The 25008-nt window shown below is 38.6% G+C and overlaps 2 protein-coding genes across 3 annotated transcripts in view; one reads left to right on the plus strand and one right to left on the minus strand.

Annotated features, from left to right (window-relative positions):
- Positions 1 to 11791, minus strand: part of LOC134819414 (uncharacterized) — a 61879-nt gene extending 50088 nt beyond the window's left edge. The window contains exon 1 of the mRNA XM_063829362.1: positions 11776 to 11791. The gene's annotated coding sequence lies outside the window, so the exon portion shown is untranslated. The remainder of the gene's footprint in view (positions 1 to 11775) is intronic.
- Positions 11792 to 11835: 44 nt separating this feature from the next.
- Positions 11836 to 24925, plus strand: LOC134819421 (heterogeneous nuclear ribonucleoprotein F-like). 2 transcript variants are annotated; one of them, XM_063829364.1, is made up of 15 exons: positions 11836 to 11890; positions 12160 to 12295; positions 16719 to 16816; positions 17256 to 17316; positions 17726 to 17837; positions 17980 to 18164; positions 18286 to 18395; positions 18615 to 18724; positions 18909 to 19013; positions 19143 to 19337; positions 20867 to 21112; positions 21865 to 22088; positions 23142 to 23213; positions 23375 to 23476; positions 24600 to 24925. In XM_063829364.1, exons 1-14 carry the CDS (start codon positions 11840 to 11842, stop codon positions 23467 to 23469), a joined length of 1800 nt encoding a protein of 599 aa, XP_063685434.1. In that variant the 5' UTR covers positions 11836 to 11839; the 3' UTR covers positions 23470 to 23476; positions 24600 to 24925. The 2 variants fall into 2 exon arrangements, 1 of the variants encoding a protein (XP_063685434.1); XR_010160759.1 differs by lacking the exon at positions 21865 to 22088 and having other exon boundaries at positions 11837 to 11890.
- Positions 24926 to 25008: the final 83 nt, after the last annotated feature.

Below are 25008 nucleotides of genomic sequence, written 5' to 3' on the forward strand. Positions count from 1 at the left end.
GAAAGCACTTCCATTATCAAGCCAAATTTGTCTAGAAACTTTGAAGTTCCTAGCTGAAAGCGTTCTCACTTTATGGTGACAATAGCGAAAAAGAGGGATAGGCGTGCCACACCAACTGTAATTAATTAAATTTGACAAAACTTTCAGGAAATCTAAGTTAGTTTGACCCATATCTATAATCTCTGGAATTTCTGTGCAATTCTAAGAAGAATCACGTGAGATATTAAAGGGTTGCATGTGGGCAGTTACTTTTGGGCCACCCTGTACATTTGAAATATAATTTGGAATATTCAATTCAATAATTCAATTTTGCATCAAGAAAACAACAAATTCAAGAAAACAACATACCTTAGTTCCCAAAAATTTGTGTGCCATTATATTGAGCACAATTTATTTGAGCCCGAAAAATTTGGGCAGAAAATTTGAACTCATTTGGGCGACCGAAAATTTGGGCACAAATTCTTCGAAAAATGAACGATTTTCCACTAAAATTTCAGTTAGATATTTGCCTTAGTTAATTATTATTCCTTTTTATTCCAGTCATTTTGCTTTCAATTTTAAGCATGTAGGTGGTAGTCTGAGTTGTTTCACATTATGAAATTTACGATCTGCCCAGTAACTACTAAAAAATACAGTGATGATGGCACAGTACAAAATGATAGATATACAATAGTGATATTTAGTCTCTCTTTAGCCCCTAGACTGGCTAAGAAATTAATGCGCAATAAGTACGAAGATTGGTACGCGAAAAACATAGTGTGTCAGCTCAATGGAGGAGTTTCATCAGACAATGTGAAAATTGATACCCGCTTGACAGTGATCCGTGAAGTACGCGCTCGTTGGATCAACGAACTTTTTGTATATTTAAAAGGGAGGCCAGATGACATAAAGAAAGGCTTTGAGAAATCGGGTATAACTGATGCTTGTAGATCAGACTTTACGGTGGATGATAATCCATTTGCAGATCTTGTTTAAATCTCTAGCTATCTGTACCTCTAGCCATTTGTTTTATTAGTAGCTGTTAGCTATTCCAGTTATTTCTATTCATTTAAAATATAAGCCTTTTTACTTGGCCAAGCCATGAATGACAGATTAGAAAACTAAAATTTCAAATATTATTTCACTTGGATATGAAGAAAAAGCCATCTTTCTATAGATTTCAGGGCCACAGGCCAAATGCCAAAAGTTTGGTTAGCAAAAAATTTAGCAGACGGAAAAGATTTATGCAATAAATTTGGTCTGCAAAAAATTTGGCCGAGAGGCCCGCTCAAATTTTTGGTCGCCCAAATTTTTGGGAATTAAGGTATTCAAGAAAACAACAAATTTGTATTTAAATCAATTATAGCAACAATTTGAAAATATTTAAAGTTATTCTATTACTAAAGAGAATACTATGGGTATGGTGACTTGGACTATTGAGTTGTTAAGTAGATTAAGATTATATCAGTTATTTAGAATATATATTCGCATGTATCCACACTATATTTACATTACACGTTCAACGTGATATCATTATCAGTGCAGTGTGTACAACACCAACTACACCGATCAATTGCCAATCTGCGAAACATTTAATTATTATTATCACTTCGAGATGGCCAGGCCTACTCTCATGCTGTCTATATGCGATGATTAATTCTGAAAAACTAGGGACAACTGGGGAATGATCCCAGAACCTCGAGATTTCGCGTCTCTTGCTCTACCAATTGAGCTACTGACCCTGATTCTCAGAGCGAAATCACCATTCATATACAGCACAATTTCATGCTTAAGATTAGTAAACATGCGCTTGCATTGTATTTATAAAAACTAGAAATTAGGCTTCACGGTAAAATGGAAAAGCAGGCTGATCTTGGGGAGAGCAGACCGTAAAGTATACGCAACCCACCAGGTCTACGTTCTACCTACCCCACCTACCTACTGCCCCAACTTATATTTTTAACTGAATTATATGATAAACCAATATGATCATGATATCAATCCAGAAGATCCAAAGCAGTTGATAAACTGATAACACACTTGGTTATTAATAATATTTTGATTTCAAAACATTGGACAAATTAAGATTAAATTGCATAAATATTAAGAAACGATTTTGTTTGGTTTCAACTTGGCAGCAGCTTGCGGTAGTGCCAAGTACCTGGTCCCACAGATGAGCCGGGGACATTTTTTTGTTCATACTTTACCTGGGGACCTCAGGTTATTATATTCATAAACATAAAGATTCGGCGGAATGACAGGCTGAGCGAGGCCCAGTAATTCATTATATTCAGCTTAATATAAACACGATTAAAAATTATTAAGAGGATTGGCATTAAATTTGCCATGCTGAACGACGCTCATGCAGTTGTAGCGCGATGCGTTACTGTGCTGCGCCGCGCACTCAATTATGCTTCTCGCAACGATTTGTATCACGTGGTGACCCCCACTGTCGCTTCACTATAGTTTACAATAGTGTATCGTCTTCGACGATACAGGAAGAGCCGCGCACTTCGTGCGCGGCGGGTCATACAACGTATGACTTAACGGGTGATACTCGTAAAATATCTGTTTCATATATTGGACCGTCGACGAGTCCAACTCGGCGCGCGTCCTGGTAGGTTGTAAACCTACAACGTATGACAAGCAACGATAGGCAAAATGCACTACTGTGCCTCGCCGAGCTGCGATGAATTGACATCGTCAATTAAACCCCGCTTTAAAAATTAGAGGTTTCAATGTACAACATATAGTTTACATGGCCATGTGTATACGCGTAATGCGTGACGCGCATGTTTCACAAATAGAATATTTGCCTTCGGCGGTCGCGCGCTACTGCAAGCAAAAGGGCCCTGGTTAAAGCAAAACATATAATAATAAAGGATGCTCCTGGAGCAAAAAACAATAATACATTTTTCCTTCTGCGTGATTACTGTTTTTGTTAAAATAATATGTATAAAATGTAAAATTAAAATTAAAATAAAATTAAGTGCGCCGCGCATATTTGAATTGACGTGCCGCGCGCATATTTTGTATTTCAAGTGATATATACCGCAGATGACGATTAATCACTCTACACTCGACTGTCACGTAACTATTTCAATCTGTTCTCTAGCTGGTCTTGAAAGACTATTCGAATTCCTAACCCTCTAATGTGATCCCAACTTTAACCCTAACCCAATCCTTAACAAAAACATTTGCTGAAACCCTGACCCTAACGAGAAATTAGATTAACTTTCTTATACGGCAATATCACGTGATCGAGACAGATTTTCGCCAATGTCTCATCCAGGGGAGCATTTTAACCCTATGTTCGGGTAAGGGGGTAATTCGGAATTAGTGTCCAAAAATACATTGATTGAAGTTGGTTTCAACTGTCGGAGGCCCTTTTAGAACAAACTCGAAGATTGACTGTACTGTAACATCGAGCGCTACATCATACATAAACAACTAGTTGTATTCAATGTTGAATCCCTTATATTTATTTTCCATGAATTTTCCTGAATATGAAGACGCAACAGTGGTTGGAAGATCAAAGAAGTGCCCTCTAAATTTGCTTGCGGAAATGTAAACAGTGTCTACCACGCCCTTGATTGTAAAGGTGGATACGTTTCCATGCGCCATAATGCCATAAGAGACACTGCTGCTTTCTTCCTCCGAGAAGCAAAGTGTAAAGACGTAAGGATAGAACCAGCACCTGTGTATTGTGCTCTGCCAATTGCGTCACTTGATTTAATTGAATCTTTGAATGCATATATATAATATAAATTTGAAAATCTTTCATTATCAAAAAATAATGAACAGTCTTGGGATGTATTGTCCTGCCCGATTTTTTTCGAAACTGCACTCCTAGCAGCTGTCCAACTGCTTCCGTTGACACAGAGAAGCTTGACGATGTCTACTCTCTTCTCGTTTGATAGGGCAAATTTTGAAATTTTATCTGCATTATCTTAAAAGGGTCATAACTCTGTTAAATTTTGGATGACCAACTTGAAATTTTGGGAAAGCACTTCAATTATCAAACTTAATTTGTCTAGAAACTTTGAAGTTCCTAGCTGAAAGAAAAAGTGTCAAACAGTATATATACAATAAAGTAGTGTAAGTGTTGCAATTGGCAGAGCACAATACAGAGGTAACGGAAATTGTCCACTGCTACCAATATTATATAATAATTCAAAGAATTATTTCTGATGTAGAATGTATGTACGACCGCCCACGTGCAAATCAGACAAGAAATAGGAATTTAGGTAACAACCAAAAGGTTCCATAGCAACGGTGTTTTAATGCACACATGCACGTGCAAAGATTGTTTTAACGTCATTTCGATCGGTTTTGTGGTAATTACGTTGTGTTTAAAGTGTTTTATATTTAAATCGGCTGTATCTTCGGTTGAGATGGATATTTTTTGATGCGATTAAAACTTTCTTTCAAAGAATACTACTAGCTTCGTCCCTGTTACCACGGGCTTTCTAGTATTATATAATATGAAATATCAACAATCAGATATATACACATCTACTCCATCATAGACAGTGACACTGAAGCAATACTACAGGTTGTAGAGGTTGGTGTTATACCGGGATCTTGAGGACTAGTTCAAGTACTTTTTTAGGTGTCTAATACAAAGTGATACTCGTTATATTAGTTTGACTTCTTGAAAGGTAAAGTCAACAAAGGCTTTTTAGAATATGGGAACTTAACACAAGTTCATTCGTATCTCTCAAAACGGGTCAGACAGACTTATTTTACAATCGTAGCCACGGACGGCTATGGAGTTGAAAGTAGTGTTATGTGAGTCGTGTTTCTCAATTGTGATTGGCTGATGTTAAGATAGTGTTAAGACGGTGAAAGGTGAAGGTAGTTACTTAGTCTTAAGGTTTCTGAGAATGAATTCGTGAGGGAGGTATTACTAATAGGTGTGAACTTGAAGTGTTGAAACTTGTAGGCAATGCTTTGTGAAATTAGTATGAGTTAATTTGAAGCCGTCCGGGAATAAAACATGAAATATTAGAATTAAAATTAAGAAATGAAATTATATGCTCTACAATCTTCCGTTCAGAAATTTAGTAAAATTTAAGACCCTCCAATAATTTAGTAAAATGTATTAGGATTATAAAATAACAGGTATTACAGTTGATGTTTTTGCAAAACATCAATTAATAAACATTTAAAAAAAATTTAAACGAGTAAAACATACGTAAATGTTAGTGTTTTACACTGTTAACTTATCCTTCGATATCGATTCGTTTCATTTCGTAAGTTAACTTTTACACTTATACTTCTATAAATCGTCTTTCGTTTTAAAATTCGTTCTTGTTACACAAAAAAAAAAAATTCGTTACATTACATAATCAGGTGATTCGACTCACTGATCATCCAGGGTGCATTAGGCGCCCTTTCAGATTAAAAAGTTTAAATAGAAAAATTAATTTTAGTCCAAATCGGTATCCGTTTCAGAATCCGAGTCTAACACATTCATCTTGTAGGTGAAAGGTGATTGTTAGTTAATACTCATTGCGTTTTAGGAAGTAGGCTGATCAGTAGTTGCAATGAGTCTTTTGAGAGTTGGAATTCAAGGTTGATTAGGATATAATTTTAGAGGTACTGTGGGTACGGGAAATCAGTAGTAAAGTTACAGAGCCATGTGCGTCTGGCGCGGGTTTACTGACCACTCAGGGCGCCAGCTCCTTGTGACAGCAAACCTCTACACATGGTGACTCCGCATTACTCGAGATCAGACTTATTTAGCCAGGTCACTGATTTCCCGATGGCCGGTACCGACATTTATCACAGTCATTTGGTGTATGAATAAGTCCATTGAGATAAGACTTTCTTGATGCACCACGGATCCCTGTAGTACTTTCTGAATTTACGGTAATGTTTGATGGAAGGAGATAAAGGTTTCAGGACCAATACCTTGTCACCTCTTTTGTCTGTTCTGCGGAACCTTCTCGTTTTATCGTGAAAAGTCTTGTGGCGTATTTGACTTACACTAATGTTGTTGCTTACGACATTGTACAAGTCTTTTATATCGTGGTACGTGGCCGGAGCAAGATGAGCACCGGATTTATAATATACTGTGCTATCGGTTTTTAGGGATGCATGAGGATCAATAGGGGTATCAGAGTTCCTGATTGGAGTGGAGTCCTGTTTAGTGGATTCCTTTGATTCGGTATCCATTTTATCTTCGTTGTTAGTCTTCACTTTGTTCGCAACGCATATAAAGTAAGTTTGTGTAGGGAGACTTTCAAAGGCAGTATGGTTCACCAAAGGTGACTTTGACAGGCTTTTCTCTCTCAAAGCCGGGTTATTTTCTACAGCATGTTGAGGGAGAGGTTCTTTCTTGAAGTTATTCTGTTTCTTTGTGTGCGTGTCTGCAGTATCATGCTCTTTTTGAGATTTAAGGTCAAACATTAATATTAAATCTTTGACGCTGTATTGCGGCTTAGTTTCAAGGCTCGAGTCTCTTTGGACTCCTGGGGGAGGTGATTTTCCGACAGGAATAGGTGATTCTTTGACAGGAGAGAATAATTCTTTGACAACAGAAGGTGGTTCTTTGACATGAGAGGGTGCTTCTTTGACAGGAGAGGGAGGTGGTTCTTTGACAGGAGAGAGTGGTTCTTTGACAGTAGAGGGTGGTTCTTTGACAGGAGAGAGTGGTTCTTTGACAGGAGAAGGTGGTTCTTTGACAGGAGAGAGTGGTTCTTGGGAGTTGGGTGGTCTTTCGCAAAGATTAGCAATGAAGGAATAGTTGCTCACCGTCTTATTATTAAAGTCTAGGATCATCCCGTACTTTTCGAAGAAGATTTGTCCTAGAATACACTCTTCTTTCATTTTAGATGTAACCACAAGATCTATTTCGAAAACAGTTCCCTTAATAATGACATGAGCATCCCGAATAACTCCTAGAACTTGTAATGGCATACCCGTTATCCCCACTAGTTTGAAAGTGGCGTTTTTAACCAGGTATAAGAGATTATGTTTTTTGACGAAGTCTTCGCTTACTAAGTTCATAGAGGCTCCAGTATCTAGGAGAAAGGTTGTATGGATGTCAAATATGGAAGCATCTAGATATACATATCCATTGCACGAATTCACAGATGTGTCATGTTTCAGCGTATGTGGCGGTAGATCCTCCCTCCCTCTAGGGGAGGGGTAAATTAGTTTTTTGGGACTGTTGATGTAGTTTTGGAGTAGAATCTGCCGTTGCTAGCAGCATCTTGAGTATTACAGTTCCATTCTTGCACTGGTCTTTGGTTGTAGGGTGCCGGTCCATATGGACTCCATAATCAGAATATGCATTTATTCCATTGTACGGGAGGGGTGGATTAGTACAGTGGTTGGTGGGTGAGTCTGGTGGGAGCTGTCCATGTAACTGAGCTTCATCGAAATGTACTCGAGCATCCTGGTTTGAGGCGTAATTTCTAACGTTCGTTTCAGATAGTTCTGGTCTGGTGTGGTTGCCTTTTCCCGGATACCCTCTAAATTCTGTTTCACTGTGGTATCCTCTCTGTGATTGAAACCTACTTAGGTCACTAACCCGGTTTCTGCAATTTCGGATTATGTGCCCAGCCATTCCGCAATAGTGACACGAGAACTTTCGATGGTTCCGGTTGGGTGGACTGGAGCGAGGATCTTTTAGTGGACAGTCGATGATATAATGCCCCGGTCTCTGACATCCATAACAGATAACTGTGGGTCTCCCAGAATGTCTGTTATCTCTTAGATTGTCATTGTAAGAGTTCTGAGGCTGGTTACTTCGTATGGGATTCGGGTCGTAGTAGAAAGCGGGTTGATGTGCAGTAGGGTGTTGATAGGGGTGGTCAGAGTGTTCATCGTTTGCGTATAATTCAGGTCTTCGAATGGGGTGCTGGGGAAGGAATGAGTTGTTACTAGCGGTAATGGTATCTGCTGCAGTGGTTCTCTCGTTCTTTAGTACCGACACTGTAATATCATCGCCTTCTTTAAGAGTGGATCTGGCTCGATAAGCGCAGTCCAATTTCACTGCCACCTCGAGATTTCTGGCAAACGTGTCGTCTGCGTTCCCTATTAGGACAATAGAGATTTCATCTCGGAGAACTCCACCCGAGAGTGCGTCAATCAGAGCTGATTCCATGGCTGCTTGGTTGTCAGAACGGTAACCGAGTCTTCCCAGGTCTCGTAGCCTCTCACCAAACTGGGCCACGGTCTCGTCAGCTCGTTGGTTTGCTTTCTTTAGTTCAAACCTTGCTTGTACGGCTTCACGAGGAGAGCTTAGAGCCCTGATTACTTCGTCTTTGAAGGTGTTCCAATCATCCTCGGTAGCAGAGTCCATAGCTTGAACTATAGCTAGAGACTTAGGGTCCAGATAAGTCTGAAATGATTGTACGGCGTTTGCGTCCTTTAGTCCAACGACTCGCCTAAAGGGTTCGAAACATTCGAAGTACGCAGTGATGGAGGTTTTAGCAGGGTCAAAAATCTCTGGTCTTCGAGTTCAACAAAGTCAACAAAGGCTTTTTAGAATATGGGAACTTAACACAAGTTCATTCGTATCTCTCAAAACGGGTCAGACAGACTTATTTTACAATCGTAGCCACGGACGGCTATGGAGTTGAAAGTAGTGTTATGTGAGTCGTGTTTCTCAATTGTGATTGGCTGATGTTAAGATAGTGTTAAGACGGTGAAAGGTGAAGGTAGTTACTTAGTCTTAAGGTTTCTGAGAATGAATTCGTGAGGGAGGTATTACTAATAGGTGTTAACTTGAAGTGTTGAAACTTGTAGGCAATGCTTTGTGAAATTAGTATGAGTTAATTTGAAGCCGTCCGGGAATAAAACATGAAATATTAGAATTAAAATTAAGAAATGAAATTATATGCTCTACAAGGTTGACGCTGATAATGCGTTCAATCGTCTTAATAGAGAAGCAGCCCTTCACAATGTTCATGAGATCTGTCCTCCGCTCTATCAGTATCTAAAGAACCACTACCAAAAGCCAGCAGACCTGATCATTAATACTACCGAGGACCACTACCAACTAAAGTCTGAGGAAGGTTCAACTCAGGGAGATGTAGCAGCAATGGCATTCTATGCGTTAGGGATCAAGCCTCTAGTAGATGACCTAGCCACAGCCTCCAAGCCCAGTGTTTGCAAACAGTCTTGGTATGCAGACGACAGTAGTGCTGGTGGAAAGATTGAAGGTATTAAGATATGGTGGGATACGCTGTTGGAGCAAGGACCAAAGTATGGATATTACCCAAAAGCCAGTAAGACCGTCCTGATTGTGAAGAATAGCGAGGACCTAGATCTTGCGCAGAAAGTATTCTCAGGCACTGGTATTAAAATTGAGTCTGAAGGAGAACGCCATTTGGGTGCAGCAATTGGCAGCGAAGCTTTTAAGAACAAATATGTCTCAGATAAAGTCCATAAATGGTGTCAGGACATCAAGCTGTTGTCATCAATTGCTGTTGAGGAGCCCCAAGCTGCTTTGACTGCATATACTAAGGGAATTTGTCACCGGTGGACGTTCATTCAGAGGACCATCCCGGGTATAAGTCACTTGTTTCAACCATTGGAGGATTGCATCAGAACAGATTTTATTCCAGCAATCTTGGGTAAGAACGTATCAGACTTGGACCGCTCCATATTTGCATTGCCAGTCAGACATGGTGGCCTAGGTATCTCCAACCCAGTTGAAAACTGCAATAGAGAATTCACAGCCTCAGTCACCATCACAAAAGACCTCACAGACCTGATTATCAACCAGCAATTTAACACCCTTGAACATTACAACATGTCAATTCAAAATGACACTATAAAAAGTCTCAAGGCAATCAAGGAGAAACACTTATTTACGGTTAGCAAATCAATAGAGGACAGTGTAAGAGATCCCAACCTAAAGAGATCTCTCCAGTTCATCAAAGAGAAAGGTTCAGGATGTTGGCTTACTGCACTTCCATTGAAGAGATTTGGCTACTCCCTGAACAAGATTGAGTTCCGTGATGCTCTGTACTTGCGTTATGGTTGGGAGATCCCTAACACCCCATTTCACTGTGCTTGTGGAGAGAGAAATAATGTGAATCACACACTTATATGCAAGAAAGGTGGCTATGTTTCTATGAGACACAACAACATCCGCGATCTAAATGCAGAGCTGCAGCGTGAAGTATGCAGAGATGTAGTGACTGAGCCAGCATTGATACCCCTTGATAATGAAGAAATTGTTGGTACCAATGCTGATAGAGCTGCACCTGATGTATCCTCACGAGGTCTCTGGAGCACATTTGAACGAACATTCTTTGATGTCTGTGTTACCCACCCCAACTCACCCACATATGACAAAAAAGATATGGAACAGATCTATAAAGCTCATGAAATGAGGAAAATGAAAAAGTACAACAACAGAATCATCCAGGTGGAAAAAGGCACCTTTACCCCACTTATATACTCAACAAATGGCGGATGGGGTCCACAAGCCACAAGATACCACAAGAGACTCGCTGAAAAACTATCCCAGAAGAGAGGAGAAGACTATGCGGCTATTCAGTGTTACATGCGCACCAGGATTAGATTCTCAATCCTCAGGAGCACCCTGATAGCGGTCAGGGGTGAGAGAGGGAGACGGCAATCGTATACATTGCCAGTCAGTGTAACTTCGTTTAACTTGATACCTGCCACCATGGACTATGAATGTTTCTAGACACTATCCTTTTGATATTGAGATATTGGTATCTCAGATCACGTGTACATCGTTCCTTTTTTATGACACAGTAATTTATTGACACTCACAGCTATAATTTTAATCATTGAATCAGTATTTTTATCTGTGCTCTGCGTAATGCATCACATGAATCAGTTTTTTAATCTATTAACTTATTACACATTTGTGCTCTGCTTTAGCATCACTTGACTATTTAATAAAATTGTTTGTTCAGGCCATGACCTTATAGTCAACCAATTGGCCATTGCTATATTATGTGTATATTGTTTGAATATTCTATCTACTCCATCATAGGGGCAGGGATGAGGTTATAAGAGACTTCTGATAGTGGTGTCTCCTTCAACCTGATACCTGAGGAGAAGAGCTACGAGGGATAGATGATATCTATTGCTCAGGATTTACGATTGTGCTCTGCCAATTGCAACACTTGATTTAATTTATTGTATACTATATTTTTTTGGGTGTCTCATATTTGCTGTCCATTTTTTTTCCTCTGTACCCTCGTAGAGCTATGAGTGTGGTTCTTAACATAGCGAATCTTATTCTTGTCCTTACATGTCTTACCACATCGCAATACCTCTCTTTTCTTTTCCTGGCGATGAGGTCTGCCACTCTATTTAGAAACCGCTTACATTCTTTGGACATGCCTCCAGTTGTGAGAAATACGGCTGGGGTGAAAGTGGCCTTCTCTACGTTCAACACTCTCTCCAAGTACTCATCCTTCTTCTCCTTTTCGTTCTCTTCGTATACTTCTTGAAGAGTTTTGGTCCTGTTTGATCTAAGCAATTGGGGTGTGAAACCCTTATGTCAAGAAAGGTCCTAGCTGAAAGTGTTCTCACTTTATGGTGACAATAGCGAAAAAGAGGGATTGGCATGCCACACCCACTGTAATTAAGGGTTGCATGTGGGCAGTTACTTCTGGGCCACCCTGTACTATATGTTTTGATTCTTAGTCCTTAGAAGGGAACTCTATTAAGAGTTTTTGAATGATTTGAATGTCCTGCACAGCAGATCGTAGCATCTCTAAATTATTTACTATTTTATTGTATTGCTGTGTAAATTTGAATCTAATTCTAATTCTAAATCTAATTCTTACAAGGCTCAATAAATGTAATAGATTTGCAGTGTTGTAATTAGTTTAAAACTGATTATCCTATTTTAGTCATGGCATCAGTTGTCCAGCCTGAATATGAAGAAGCAGAATCTCCCATGCAGGTTAATAATTATTGATTATATGATTTATTTTGAACATTAAAAGAAAGCTTACAGTTGCAGTTGAATACATAAAATAGCTTTATCATATTATCATTCAGGCATGAGCCATGATTAACATAGCACTATCACAACAAACTTATAAACCTTTGAGTACGAATGTAACTATGTAGGATAGGTTATAAATTTCATATTCCATAATTAGAATTGTGAAACAGTTAGTTGACAAACTTATCAATATCTGTTAATTAAATACAATCTACACTTTGCAGACAGATGAAGATTTTATTGCTAAAGCAAAGGGATTCTCATATGACACAACTGCAACAAATTTAGCACAGTTCTTTGCTGGTTGTGATTTCAAAGATGGCAAGAACAAAGGCATTCACTTTCTTTTCAGCAGAGCCGGTATATGTTGTTCACTGTGCATACAGGGGGGGGGGGGGGTATCACTGTCCATTTTATCCCTGCACAAAAAAAACTGAAAAAAGACAAAGACAAAAGGGACAAAAGGGACAAGAGGGACAAAAGGGACAAACAAAGATAATAGGGACAAAAAAGACAAAAAAAGGGGACAAAAAGGACAAAATGGACAAAAAGACAGGGACAAAATGGACAAAATGGACAAAATGGACAAAAAGGACAGGGACAAATGAGACAAATAGACATGGACAAAATGGACAGTAAAGAAAATAAGGTCAATTATCCGATGAAATGCAAAAAATGAGTTCAGGCACAGTTCCAACAAGCTAATAAGTTGGGTAAATTCAGAAAGAACAGTAAAGTCAATTTTGGTTATATATCAGCCTTAGTGTACTCACTGTTCAAGACAACTTGGTCTAGTTTACCTGGGGACCCCAGGCTATTATGTTCATAAACATAGCCTGGCGTAATTGAACCCTCTAAAACGCGCAAATAGGCGCGTTTATGCAATTTTACAATCAAATGATCAGATTTTACAATCTAACTCAGGCGCGGCTCTTGTAGCGCATACGCCACTTCTTTCTTATTAGTAGTTGGCGTGCCCGTGATCTTTTGCGCGGCTGTTATTGGTTCTGAACGATCACGTGAATGCGAGTCACGTGCGCTTTAACATCCAATAAGCATTCGCACTTTTTTTCAGGGCAATGGAGGTCGTAATTCACTCAGCCCGAATAAAGATTTGTAGGTTTACAACCTACCAGGACGCGCGCCGAGTTGGACTCGTCGACGGTCCAATATATGGAACAGATATTTTACGAGTATCACCCGTTAAATAAAGATTCGGCCGAATGACAGGCTGAGCGCCGCCCAGTAAGGTCTAGTCCGATATTGTTAATGGAAAAGTAATTGTGTGGGTCTTTGCTTCTGGCCGCTTTACCTGGGGACCCCAGGCTATTATGTTCATAAACATAGCCTGGCGTAATTGAACCCTCTAAAACACGCAAATAGGCGCGTTTATGCGATTTTACAAACAAATAGTCAGATCTAACTCAGCACGCAGCTTTTGTAGCACATACGTCACTTCTTTCCAATTGGTAGTTGGCGTGCACATGATCTTTTGCGCGGCTGTAATTGGTTCTGAACGATCACGTGAATGCTAGTCACGGGCGCGTTAACATCCAATGAGAATTCCCACTTTTTTCAGGGCGATGAAGATCGTAATTCACTCAGCCCAAATAGAGATTCGGCGGAATGACAGGCTGAGCGCCGCCCAGTAACTGGCTGCTTTGAGCGTTATGATATTAAAAGATGATGACTTTTTTGATATCACCACTTGATTAATGGGATTAATGAAATATTGACTGAACCGTGTACAGTAAAACAAAATTTTTTAGTAAAACAAAATTTTTATTGACGACAAAACAATCAATACTTGACATACGTTGCATGCCACTTTTCGCCCGCCTGCCGAAGGCGGAAAATATCTCTGATATTTGGATACGAAACATGTATCAAATCAATACATATTTAATATCATTATACATTTACAAATAAATTTAAATTTAAATTCAGCTATATACACAATACACAGCCTGCCGCGCAGACAGCCACACATTGCTGAGAGATTCTCAGGTGCAGATGTAAGCGCTGCGCCTGAGGTTTGTTACCTTACAATTACATGTCACGATATATTATTAATTATCAGAGAATTTTAGAAGCAAAATAATTATTGCATATTGGGAAAATTTCGGTCGTTAACGCAGTACAGGGCGTGGACACTGCTGACTGCAATGCTAATAACGGAAAATTCTGAGGCACATTTATTTATGTGATGCCGTTGATGAATTTTGCTTATTTCAGACCCTTCAGTGGTTTCAGTTGATTCTAAGTGCAGCAAAACACTGACATGAAAATCTAAATTGTTGATGTCGAGTAGAATATAATATACATTCTCTAAATTTGAGCTTGTCTAATTTTTTGTCCAAAATTTTTGTCCCTTTTGTCCCTAGTATTGTCCATTTTGTCCCCAAAACACTGTCCTTCACAAAAAAATGTAAAAAAAGACAAAGACAAAATGGACAAAATGGACAGTGGCACCCCCCCCCCCCTACAGGGCATGATTTGTTTATTTCAGTTTTCATAGGTATGAATTTGTACACCTATAATGTAATAATCTTATTAATAATAATAATAAATTGAAATTTAATAACACCACTTTTAAGATAAAACTTATACTCAGCAGTGTTTAAACTAGTCATCCCAGAAATTAACATGAATACTAAGTTAAGAAAGTAAATTATGCTTGAAAATATGTCGTCAATACTAAAGCATTAAGGTACTTAAACATATTATGCAAAGATCAAACACCAGATATGACCAAAATAGTTATCGATAAAGTTTTTCAAGTTCATCTAGGGACAGTATAAAAAGGTAGGTTTTTAGAAGAGCTTTAAAAGATTCCAGGGATTGAGCTAAGGAGATGGTAACAACCAGACGATTGTAGATCTTTGGATGTACAATCTTTACCTACATATTCCTCTCCAGTAGAGCTAGACCACTTTGTGGCAGTTTTTACAGCAGTTTGCTTGGCCATAAGTGCTTCAAGTTCAGACATCAACTTTTCATGTTGGACACTCTTGTTCTGAACAAAATTTTAATGCAACTCCAAGAAGTCCTCGCATTTAACAGAATCCCTCTTAAGTTGCGTGAAACTCTCAACACTGGCCTTAAGAGCTTTCAGCCCCTTCAATGAGAACAAGTTTAAAACATTGGTAACAAGAGTTCAGATCCATAGTGATGGGTGGAAGAAGGAGGAGAAAATGGCGGTGAAGTTAATACTGGCATGGGGGGGGGGGGGGGGGGGGGCTAAAGTATACTAAGGTATATCCCCGCCCCTAAATCGGGAATAAAAATTATAACTCGTGCAAGTCCGAAATGGGCCGTGTGCTGCTTCTAGGAAGTACATATGACAGTGCATATCAGCACACTGTTGGCTTTCTTAGAGACCTGATGAGTACCAAGCGGAAATCATGATTGCCTGGTAAGCAAGTTCACACTCATTCCGAATGGCGGTAGACTATTACAGCTACACTGCAGCTTACACTGTAGTGGGAATCGCGTCACTGATATCCTCCGAGCATAATTACCAGGATAAATCCTGTACCAATCACAGCTTGGTGACCTGGCCTGCCTGCCTCAGACGGGGTTTGAACCCCGGTCTTCCGCTTGGGAGGCGAGTGAAATACCACTACACCACCCGGCCGACGGGAATAACCTACATTTTATGATCCTTATATAACCTACATTTTATGATCCTTATATAATACCCAAAATTAGCTATATTCTTCGTTTAGATTTGCAAGATTAGCGTGTTTTTGGACTAGTACATGAATTTACACCCAGTTTGGTCAAAAACTTTCGCCCAAAATTCGATCAAATTTCAATATTTTTGAATGAGACTAACTTTATGTGAAAGATATAGCTCAATATCTGTTGAATAGTGGATACTAAGTATATCTCGGTTCAAAATGAAATAACTCCATTACATCAGTTTTCAATATTTTTTCATGAAATGTTCGGAATCAATTAAGAATTGCATTTCAAGCTTATTGTGGGCAGCCATTTTTGATTTATGCCTCCAAAGAACCTACATTTTAATATACTTTAATATGGTCAGCCCCCCCCCCCAATACTGTAGCTAGGGAAGTGATGCGTTGCTAGTATTATAGTAGATCTACATACGGTCACGTCATCGTCTCTTCTATTGCTTTGACATTGGGACCTAAAATTATTTGTTATTTAGTACTAATTAAGATCCCTGATGCTCGGAAAAGCTTAACAAGGTTTCGTATTAGCTGCCACAATCTTTACATTGAGAGGGGCCGTTACGAAACCCCCCTAGTACCAAGAGAACATCGATGGTGCACTTTCTGCTTTTTCAGTAAGGGGCTTAAGCTTATTGAGGACGAAATTCATGTTCTAACTCACTGTTTACTCTACTCCTCAGTTAGAGAAAAATTTAACTTCCATCCCAAAAATATTACTGACCTAGCCGGTTTGCTATCCGATAAAACACTAGACCCTACAAAATTTACTGCCACAGCAAGAGCAATCAATTCAATTCTCTCTGTGAACGAACATTTTACAGCCTACTATAAGAGCCCAGACCGCAAAATAAGATCGAAATCTACAAATCCGATCTATTCTTAGAAAAATAGTATTATAAAACATTTCTATTTTATCCCTACACATTTGTAAATAACTAGAATTGTGTAACCTTAAATTATTTCAGAATTATAACTATTGTGAATTCAATAAAATAATTATCACTTTTGTATCCTTGTATCCTTGTATCCTTGTATCCTAGTACTAGTGTTGAATGTATTGAATTTGTAAACTGTATTCTCAGGGAAATCAAGTGAAGCATACATTGAATTTCTGGAAAGTAGTGATTTGAAACGAGCTTTAGATTTCAATAAGAAGTACTTGGGGGACAGATATGTAGATGTAAGGAATTTCTCTTGAGTAATTGTTATATATCTGATTACTTGTCACTTTAAGGAACCATCTTTTATACTCAGCCCTGTCCAGTTCCTCCCTTCGGGGAAATAATCTATATTATATATTATTGATAGGGCAATCAAGGAACGAATGAAAGTAACTGAAAACAGTGTTACATTCCATGTTACTTTACGCTAGCCACTGTATGTATCATGTATTTGTATGTGCACTGACATTATCCATGTTACTTTACGCTAGCCACTGTATGTATCATGTATTTGTATGTGCACTGACATTATCCATGTTACTTTACCCTAGCCACTGTATGTATCATGTATTTGTATGTGCACTGACATTATCCATGTTACTTTACGCTAGCCACTGTATGTATCATGTATTTGTATGTATCATGTATTTGTATGTGCACTGACATTATTAATCTCAGGTATCCATTGCAACTAGAGAAATTATGGAAGCTGCACTAGCAGAAAATGAGACTGGTGCAGGTATGTTGTGTTGGTGTGCTCTCCAAAATTCAAATACCTTATGAATCCTCTCATTGTCATCGCAGTGGTGTTAATTCAGGAAATGAGTAGATTCAATGACACACGTTGAGTAAGGTAGAGATCAATAGATATACAAGTCGTTATACAAAGACCCCACGGCTACTGCAGACATCTTAAATATAGCATACTCCTGAAATGTAAAGGAGTTAACTCAAAGTCGAATACATATAATACAAACACATGAAATATAATAGAAAGATATATAAAGTTCACAGTGGTTGTGTGTTAATATAGTAGTAGTATGTAGTGTATGTGCCACTGCTAGGCCTCTGTTGCCCAATCTTCAAAATAAATCTGCTAGGCTGCTGTTTATACCTATACTGTTATTAAAATAACGTTGTGAATTTAGATCCAGAAGATTCCCATCACATCATAAAGCTGACTGGAATGCCTTTTGCTGCTTTACACGAGGAGATAGCTATCTTCTTCGCTGGTTGTGATATCAAGGGAGGCAAGAAAAAGTATGTGAAATTTCTTTATCCCTATTAATAACCGGAAATTTTAAAAGTTATTAAAAATTTACAGAAAAAACCAATAAGTAGTCAAGGGTTTTATAATTTGTTTGAATTTCGCTACTGTATTTCTAGTTCCATCACTCATCAGGGGTATACATTTCCTACGTAACCAAGACGGATCAGCGTCTGGGGGATGTTTTGTAGAATTTCTAGCTTCTGAGGACATGAAAATAGCTCTGTCTAAAGACAAGGAGTACATGGGTAGTAGGTTCTGCCATGTCACCAAGTCAACTGCAGAAGAGAGGGAATATACGCTAGCTAAACAAAATGAAGGTATTTTCTCTTTCTCTGTCTGTGCCGAATTTATCTGAAATTCTTTCTAAGGAGAAGTAAAGAGTCAGAATTTTAAAGAAATAATTGAAAGTAATTTTTCTTACAATTCTTCGTTTTTTAGCACTGCAAAACATGAAAGAACCTATCCTGAAACTTAAAGGGCTGCCCTTCAAAGCAACAGAAAACGACATCAAGAACTTCTTCCCTGATTTGGAAATCGTTTCTGTTGAAGTGAGTGAGTCTGCGTTTAATACAGGCATCCTATGATGGGGGGGGGGGTGCCACGTGTCACCCCTCCCCCTATAATGTCACCGAAGATTGTCTAGTGCACGTGGCTACTTATTTCAAATTTAAATGAGCTTGGATATAGTAATCTGCTAATTTTTCAAGTTTACAGTAACAATATGACCTTCAATTAGTGATTAAATTGAATTAAAATTTACCAAACAGATGGTGCTCAATGAACATGGGAACTGTAGAGGGGAATCATTCTTAGATTTCGCCACATTGGACGAAGCAAAAGAAGCCATCAAGTCATACAAGCTCAAATTGTTACACAGGTAATTCATTTCAGAGTCTTAAATTGTCGATTAGATGTGATGGTATTTTCCTTAGCTTGAGAATTGTGAAAAATTACGCAAATAAAAATAACAATTTAAATATTAAGTGAATGTGCTTTAGGCATATCAAACAATTGGAGACGCAGAACATTTTGTCTGATATGTAATATGCTTGACTTCGTAGATTCGTTGATGTGACTAAGGGCAGCAGAACAGAGTGGATGCAAATGATTCCATCCTCCGAGAAGATTAAGAAAACAGCAGAGGATCTGGAGGAGCCTATTGTAAAGTAAGACAGTTCATCATAATGTCATAATACACGTGGTTTTGTAATGTGATGTCACGTGTTTATTAATTAGATACAACTATTTGTCATGTTTGTCAGTAAATCAATAACATACGATTAAATAATGTTCAGACTAAACAACCTACCACTGAAAGTAACAAAAGGTGAGATAGAAGACTTCATGTTTGGTATAGAGTGTAGAGCAGTTCAGATAGTGCGGTTACCACGCGGTGACTGTAACGGAGAGGCTTTTATAGAGTTTACTAATGTCGAGGACGCTGCTAAGGCCTTGAAAAAACACAAACAGCCACTCAATGGAGAATCAGGGTAAGCTTTGTTAACATCTTGTAGTTCTTATTCATAGCCAGTTCTCAGAATTATCTTGTTTGCTATTTTAGCAGTCACACAAGCTACAAGCTAAAACCTCACACAAGCTACAAGCTAAAACCTCACACAAGCGCAGCTACTTGAAGCTAAAACCTCACACAAGCTACAAGCTAAAACCTCACACAAGCTACTTGAAGCTAAAACCTCACACAAGCTACAAGCTAAAACCTCACACAAGCTACTTGAAGCTAAAACCTCACACAAGCTACAAGCTAAAACCTCACACAAGCTACTTGAAGCTAAAACCTCACACAAGCTACAAGCCAAAACCTCACACAAGCTACTTGAAGCTAAAACCTCACACAAGCTACAAGCTAAAACCTCACACAAGCTACTTGAAGCTAAAACCTCACACAAGCTACAAGCTAAAACCTCACACAAGCTACAAGCTAAAACCTCACACAAGCTACAAGCTAAAACCTCACACAAGCTACAAGCTAAAACCTCACACAAGCTACTTGAAGCTAAAACCTCACACAAGCTACTTGAAGCTAAAACCTCACACAAGCTACAAGCTAAAACCTCACACAAGCTACAAGCTAAAACCTCACACAAGCTACTTGAAGCTAAAACCTCACACAAGCTACAAGCTAAAACCTCACACAAGCTACAAGCTAAAACCTCACACAAGCTACTTGAAGCTAAAACCTCACACAAGCTACAAGCTAAAACCTCACACAAGCTACAAGCTAAAACCTCACACAAGCTACTTGAAGCTAAAACCTCACACAAGCTACAAGCTAAAACCTCACACAAGCTACAAGCTAAAACCTCACACAAGCTACTTGAAGCTAAAACCTCACACAAGCTACAAGCTAAAACCTCACACAAGCTACAAGCTAAAACCTCACACAAGCTACTTGAAGCTAAAACCTCACACAAGCTACAAGCTAAAACCTCACACAAGCTACAAGCTAAAACCTCACACAAGCTACTTGAAGCTAAAACCTCACACAAGCTACAAGCTAAAACCTCACACAAGCTACAAGCTAAAACCTCACACAAGCTACAAGCTAAAACCTCACACAAGCTACAAGCTAAAACCTCACACAAGCTACAAGCTAAAACCTCACACAAGCTACAAGCTAAAACCTCACACAAGCTACAAGCTAAAACCTCACACAAGCTACTTGAAGCTAAAACCTCACACAAGCTACAAGCTAAAACCTCACACAAGCTACAAGCTAAAACCTCACACAAGCTACTTGAAGCTAAAACCTCACACAAGCTACAAGCTAAAACCTCACACAAGCTACAAGCTAAAACCTCACACAAGCTACAAGCTAAAACCTCACACAAGCTACAAGCTAAAACCTCACACAAGCTACTTGAAGCTAAAACCTCACACAAGCTACAAGCTAAAACCTCACACAAGCTACAAGCTAAAACCTCACACAAGCTACTTGAAGCTAAAACCTCACACAAGCTACAAGCTAAAACCTCACACAAGCTAAAACCTCACTACACAGGCGAGATAGACAGGTAGATGTCACACCATCAAGTCGCTGTGACTGGAGAAAAGCGCCCCTCCCCAAGACTGCCACAACTACTTCCAAGCCAGTGCCCGCCCGCTCGCGCAGCCCTCCATCCAGGAAGCGCCCCCTCAGCATGGACCACTCCGCAAACACTGACAGAGACAGACACGGCTCTCATCCCAGGATTAGTGCTCCCACTCCTGTGGGATATCCTTCTTATGGAACTTACAACAACATGCCGTAAGTGGCAGGGGGATCCTAGAGTTTGTTGTTCTAGTGACCTGGTATTGTTGCTTAGTTAATACGTGGTTTATTCTGTCTGGCATTATATAAAATAGTGCGTTATTAAAACTTGATAGCTTTGTGTCTTAGTACAGATGTTGAAACAGGGATAAGGAAACTTAATGCCTTGATAAGCTCTCAAGTTTTGATAGGATTGTGTTTATTGTTTGATTTCTAATTACTTGATGCATTTCAGATAATTTCTGTTAATGTGGGCTGGCGATGAATGAGTTGTGAACTGCTGAAATTTATGAGAGTAAAATAAACTTGTTGGGCGGTCCCTTAAATGAGTAATATGGGATTTGTTGTAAAGCGTAGAAGTTGAACCTGCAGTTATTCAAGTTTAACTTCAAGTTGAGCCCCAGTGACGAACTACATATTTGGAAATAATCTCTCGACTTTGAGACTCTATATATATATATATAATGATGCAATACAGTGGGGTGTATTTCAATAATAAAAAGGTTTTTTTAGACTTATGTAATTTTTTATGTAGGTATTAAATGTCATTTGAAGTTATTTAAGGTTACTTGAGGTGATTTGAGTTTATTTGAAGATATATCTTGTCGACCAAGCGCAGGTGTAAAAGTAACAGTTGGGCAGAAAGAACTTTGAATTCGTCACTGGGACTCTCCCTAACAGCTGGTGACTGTTAAGGTTAACTTCTAAGCTGTGGTTATACGATTGATTTGATTTCCTCTCCTCTGCAGTGTGTATGGAGATAGAGGGAATCTGAGGGAATATCTTGTTAATATGATCGGACTACCCTTCTCTGCAAGCGAAGAAGACATCAAGCAGTTCTTCCATCCCATTAGAATGTCTCAAGTTGAGTTTTTAAAGAATAATCGGGGGTTGCCACGCGGTATTGCTGTTGTTGGGTTTCATTCGGAGGAAGATCGTAGCAATGCAATGCTGAGGAATAAGAATACAATTGGTTAGCGACGGTTTTAAATAATTTCAAGATAATTTGTTGGTTTTTATTTCTGTTCCGTATTGTTTGACAATAGGTTATGTGCTACGTTGTTGTGCTCCATAATTCAAGTTTTATATCAGCTTGATTGGATCCTACTGGAAGATATGGCCACGTTTCTTTATTTGAAAGTTTTCTGGCTCGCGGCCAGGAACCATTGAAGAGATAACATCTTTATCTCGATGCCTTGAAAATACGAATGCCGGTTATCCCTTATAACTTTATAAGGATATTGGCAAAATGCCAACAATTGCGACAACAGTATAAACCACAAGAAATATGTATTGAATGAAAATAAAGGTTGGGAAAGACAAAAATGTCGCAGCTTCTTTCAGTTTCTGAAAATAGTGATAGAATAAAAATGATACAATTTTGAAAGGTTGGACTGTCAGTAATTTTGCTTTGGATGTATTTATTTAATATCAAGCTACTAGATACTTCTGATAGATCTGTTTGAACTCTAAATAGTGAGTACACTGGGTTGTAAGACGGTTTTATGAGAGGAAACCATCATGGGCTCGTTGTTAGCATAAGATTTTCAGTACGTCATAAGCTTGAAATTTAATTTCAGTGCATTTATGGTGGCCACAGCGGATTCCAAAAGGGCTTCAAGGTGTGTGTAGTGAAACAATTATCACATATTCTATATGTAACGTGTTATGATGATCGGTGAAAGAATGAGAAGTTTAATTATGATGAACCAATAATTAGTGCTTGATGAATCTCCAGTACTATTCCGTTCGAGGTCGATTGTCGAGCTAGCTAGCAAAGCTTGGACGGGTTTATCTTTACCTGAACTACTTAAAATAAAAGAGAAACATTTGACTACAACAAAAAGAACACAAATGTACATGCTCCATGTTTTAAACTGTGCGATCTCTTTCTCGGATTTATCTTAGAAACGTTGTAAGATCAGGTGTTATAAGATAAGGTGTTGTAAGATCACGTAGAAATAGGCTTCAGCTCTCAGTTTAACTGGTTGTTGTTTCCCAGTTCTAAGTTCTGATTGCTTCCCAGGAAGCCGTTACGTTAATCTGCATGTGAGAAACGAACCTCGTGAATACGACTTTGACTTCACTAAAGGCGGTGGTTAGTAATCTCGTTTTCATCAAGGCTCTAGCTGATTTTCTATCTACTAGAGCTGATATGTACCAACATTAAACTATCGTATCATTTATATGTTTCAACCTCCAGTTCGATTAAAATAATTTGTATCAAGCTCATTCTCATCATTAATAAATGATTTACAGGTAAAGTACACGAAGACAAGCGGGACGACTTCAGTAGGTCTCGAGAGGTGACCTACAGAGATAATCGTAATAGAGACCCTTACAGTAGATACTGACAAACAGGTTATTTGTTGTTACCTTTTATGGGCATCACGTGATAAATAATACCTTATATGGGCATTTCATCAGTCATCTCAAAGATAACTCCCTTGTCTCATTCAAGGAACAAATGAATATGAAATTGGACTGGTACAGGGGATAGGAGCCTGTCCTCGCGCTAGACCCATGTTTATCTACCGATCATGTCACAGCCTACCCCACACTCAAAAACAGTCACTCCAAGTTAATTTTCGAAAGAAACCCGAGTATCACAAAACCACCAAAAGAGGACTTTCTTATTCACAACGGTTTCAAGAAACGAATTCCTCCGCAATCAACACAACCCATCGCGTTGCGTCGGGAGTAAAATATTCACACCCCACGTCATCAGAGACAAAAGGAAATCGAGGCATGTACGGAATCGCGATTTTTCCCATTATTTGCGACAAATTTTATGTAAAGTTTAATGTATAGTGTGTTAAAAATCGCGGTATCGCGATTTTTGGCCAAAATAATCGCGAAATCCTTTTGCCCCTGCACGTCATTATTAAAAGTTTGAAATGTAGCTTTAGAGAATATTGGGGGTCCTGTATCAACACTTCTCGGAAATTAGAATTCTATCGTGACCTAAAATCCAAATTAAACTAAGAATATTACCTAGACAGTGAGTGTCATTAAATATGCAGACCATGCGAATATCACAAGACTACTGATCAGTACACATCGACTCGAAATTGAACTTGGCCGATATAATCAAACTCCTCGCGATGGGCGAATATGCTCCTGGTGCAATATTTATTATAATAGTCTTAGGTTCTGGTATTATTGAGAATGAAGATCACTTCCTTAACCATTGTGATCTTAACGCTGCATCTAGTTACTATTACTACTATTAATATTACTATTGTAACTTAAGATTTTAAATTTATATTCCTTGTATTCCTTGTTATGTGATCCACAGGTTTCCTTCCCTTATTTTAATTCTTAGTATTGATATTGCCATAGATCTAGGCAAGGCTTTAAAGATTGGAAACTAGAAGTTCAAATATTAGGCCCGTTAGTTTAAGAACTATTTTTTAAAAGAGGCCCAACACTTTTAACGTGCAAGTTCTATGTGATGTTTAAATAAATCTTTATCTATTTCAAGGTTCGATAAGAAGACAGAGAAGCTCCTAGGCACATAGGCGGAATACTTGCTGGACTATCACTGACATCACCACTTATTTTTGCATCACTGGATAAGAAATTATATTTGATTAGCCAGATGTGCAATATTTATTTCCTTATTTGTCCCAATAACTGGAATGCAGTTAACATTATCAACAATTTATGTTTTTAATCACTATAACTTTTCTCACAGTTTTGTTTTTCATTTATTTATCAATTAGTGTTGTTTTAAAACTATCAAGATCAGTATTTCCCGCAACCAAATGTAACGAATGAGTTTAAAAAAATTCCAGCAAAATCATTCTAACATCGGTAGAATATTTTAGGAACAAATCTAATTCACAAAAGGATGGAAAGCACTCGGCGCGGGTGTGGGGGTTGTGAGGCCC

This window comes from Bolinopsis microptera, chromosome 8 (genome assembly GCF_026151205.1).
Source record: "Bolinopsis microptera isolate Bmic1 chromosome 8, MBARI_Bmic_1.0, whole genome shotgun sequence".
In the NCBI taxonomy this organism is placed as follows: domain Eukaryota; kingdom Metazoa; phylum Ctenophora; class Tentaculata; order Lobata; family Bolinopsidae; genus Bolinopsis; species Bolinopsis microptera.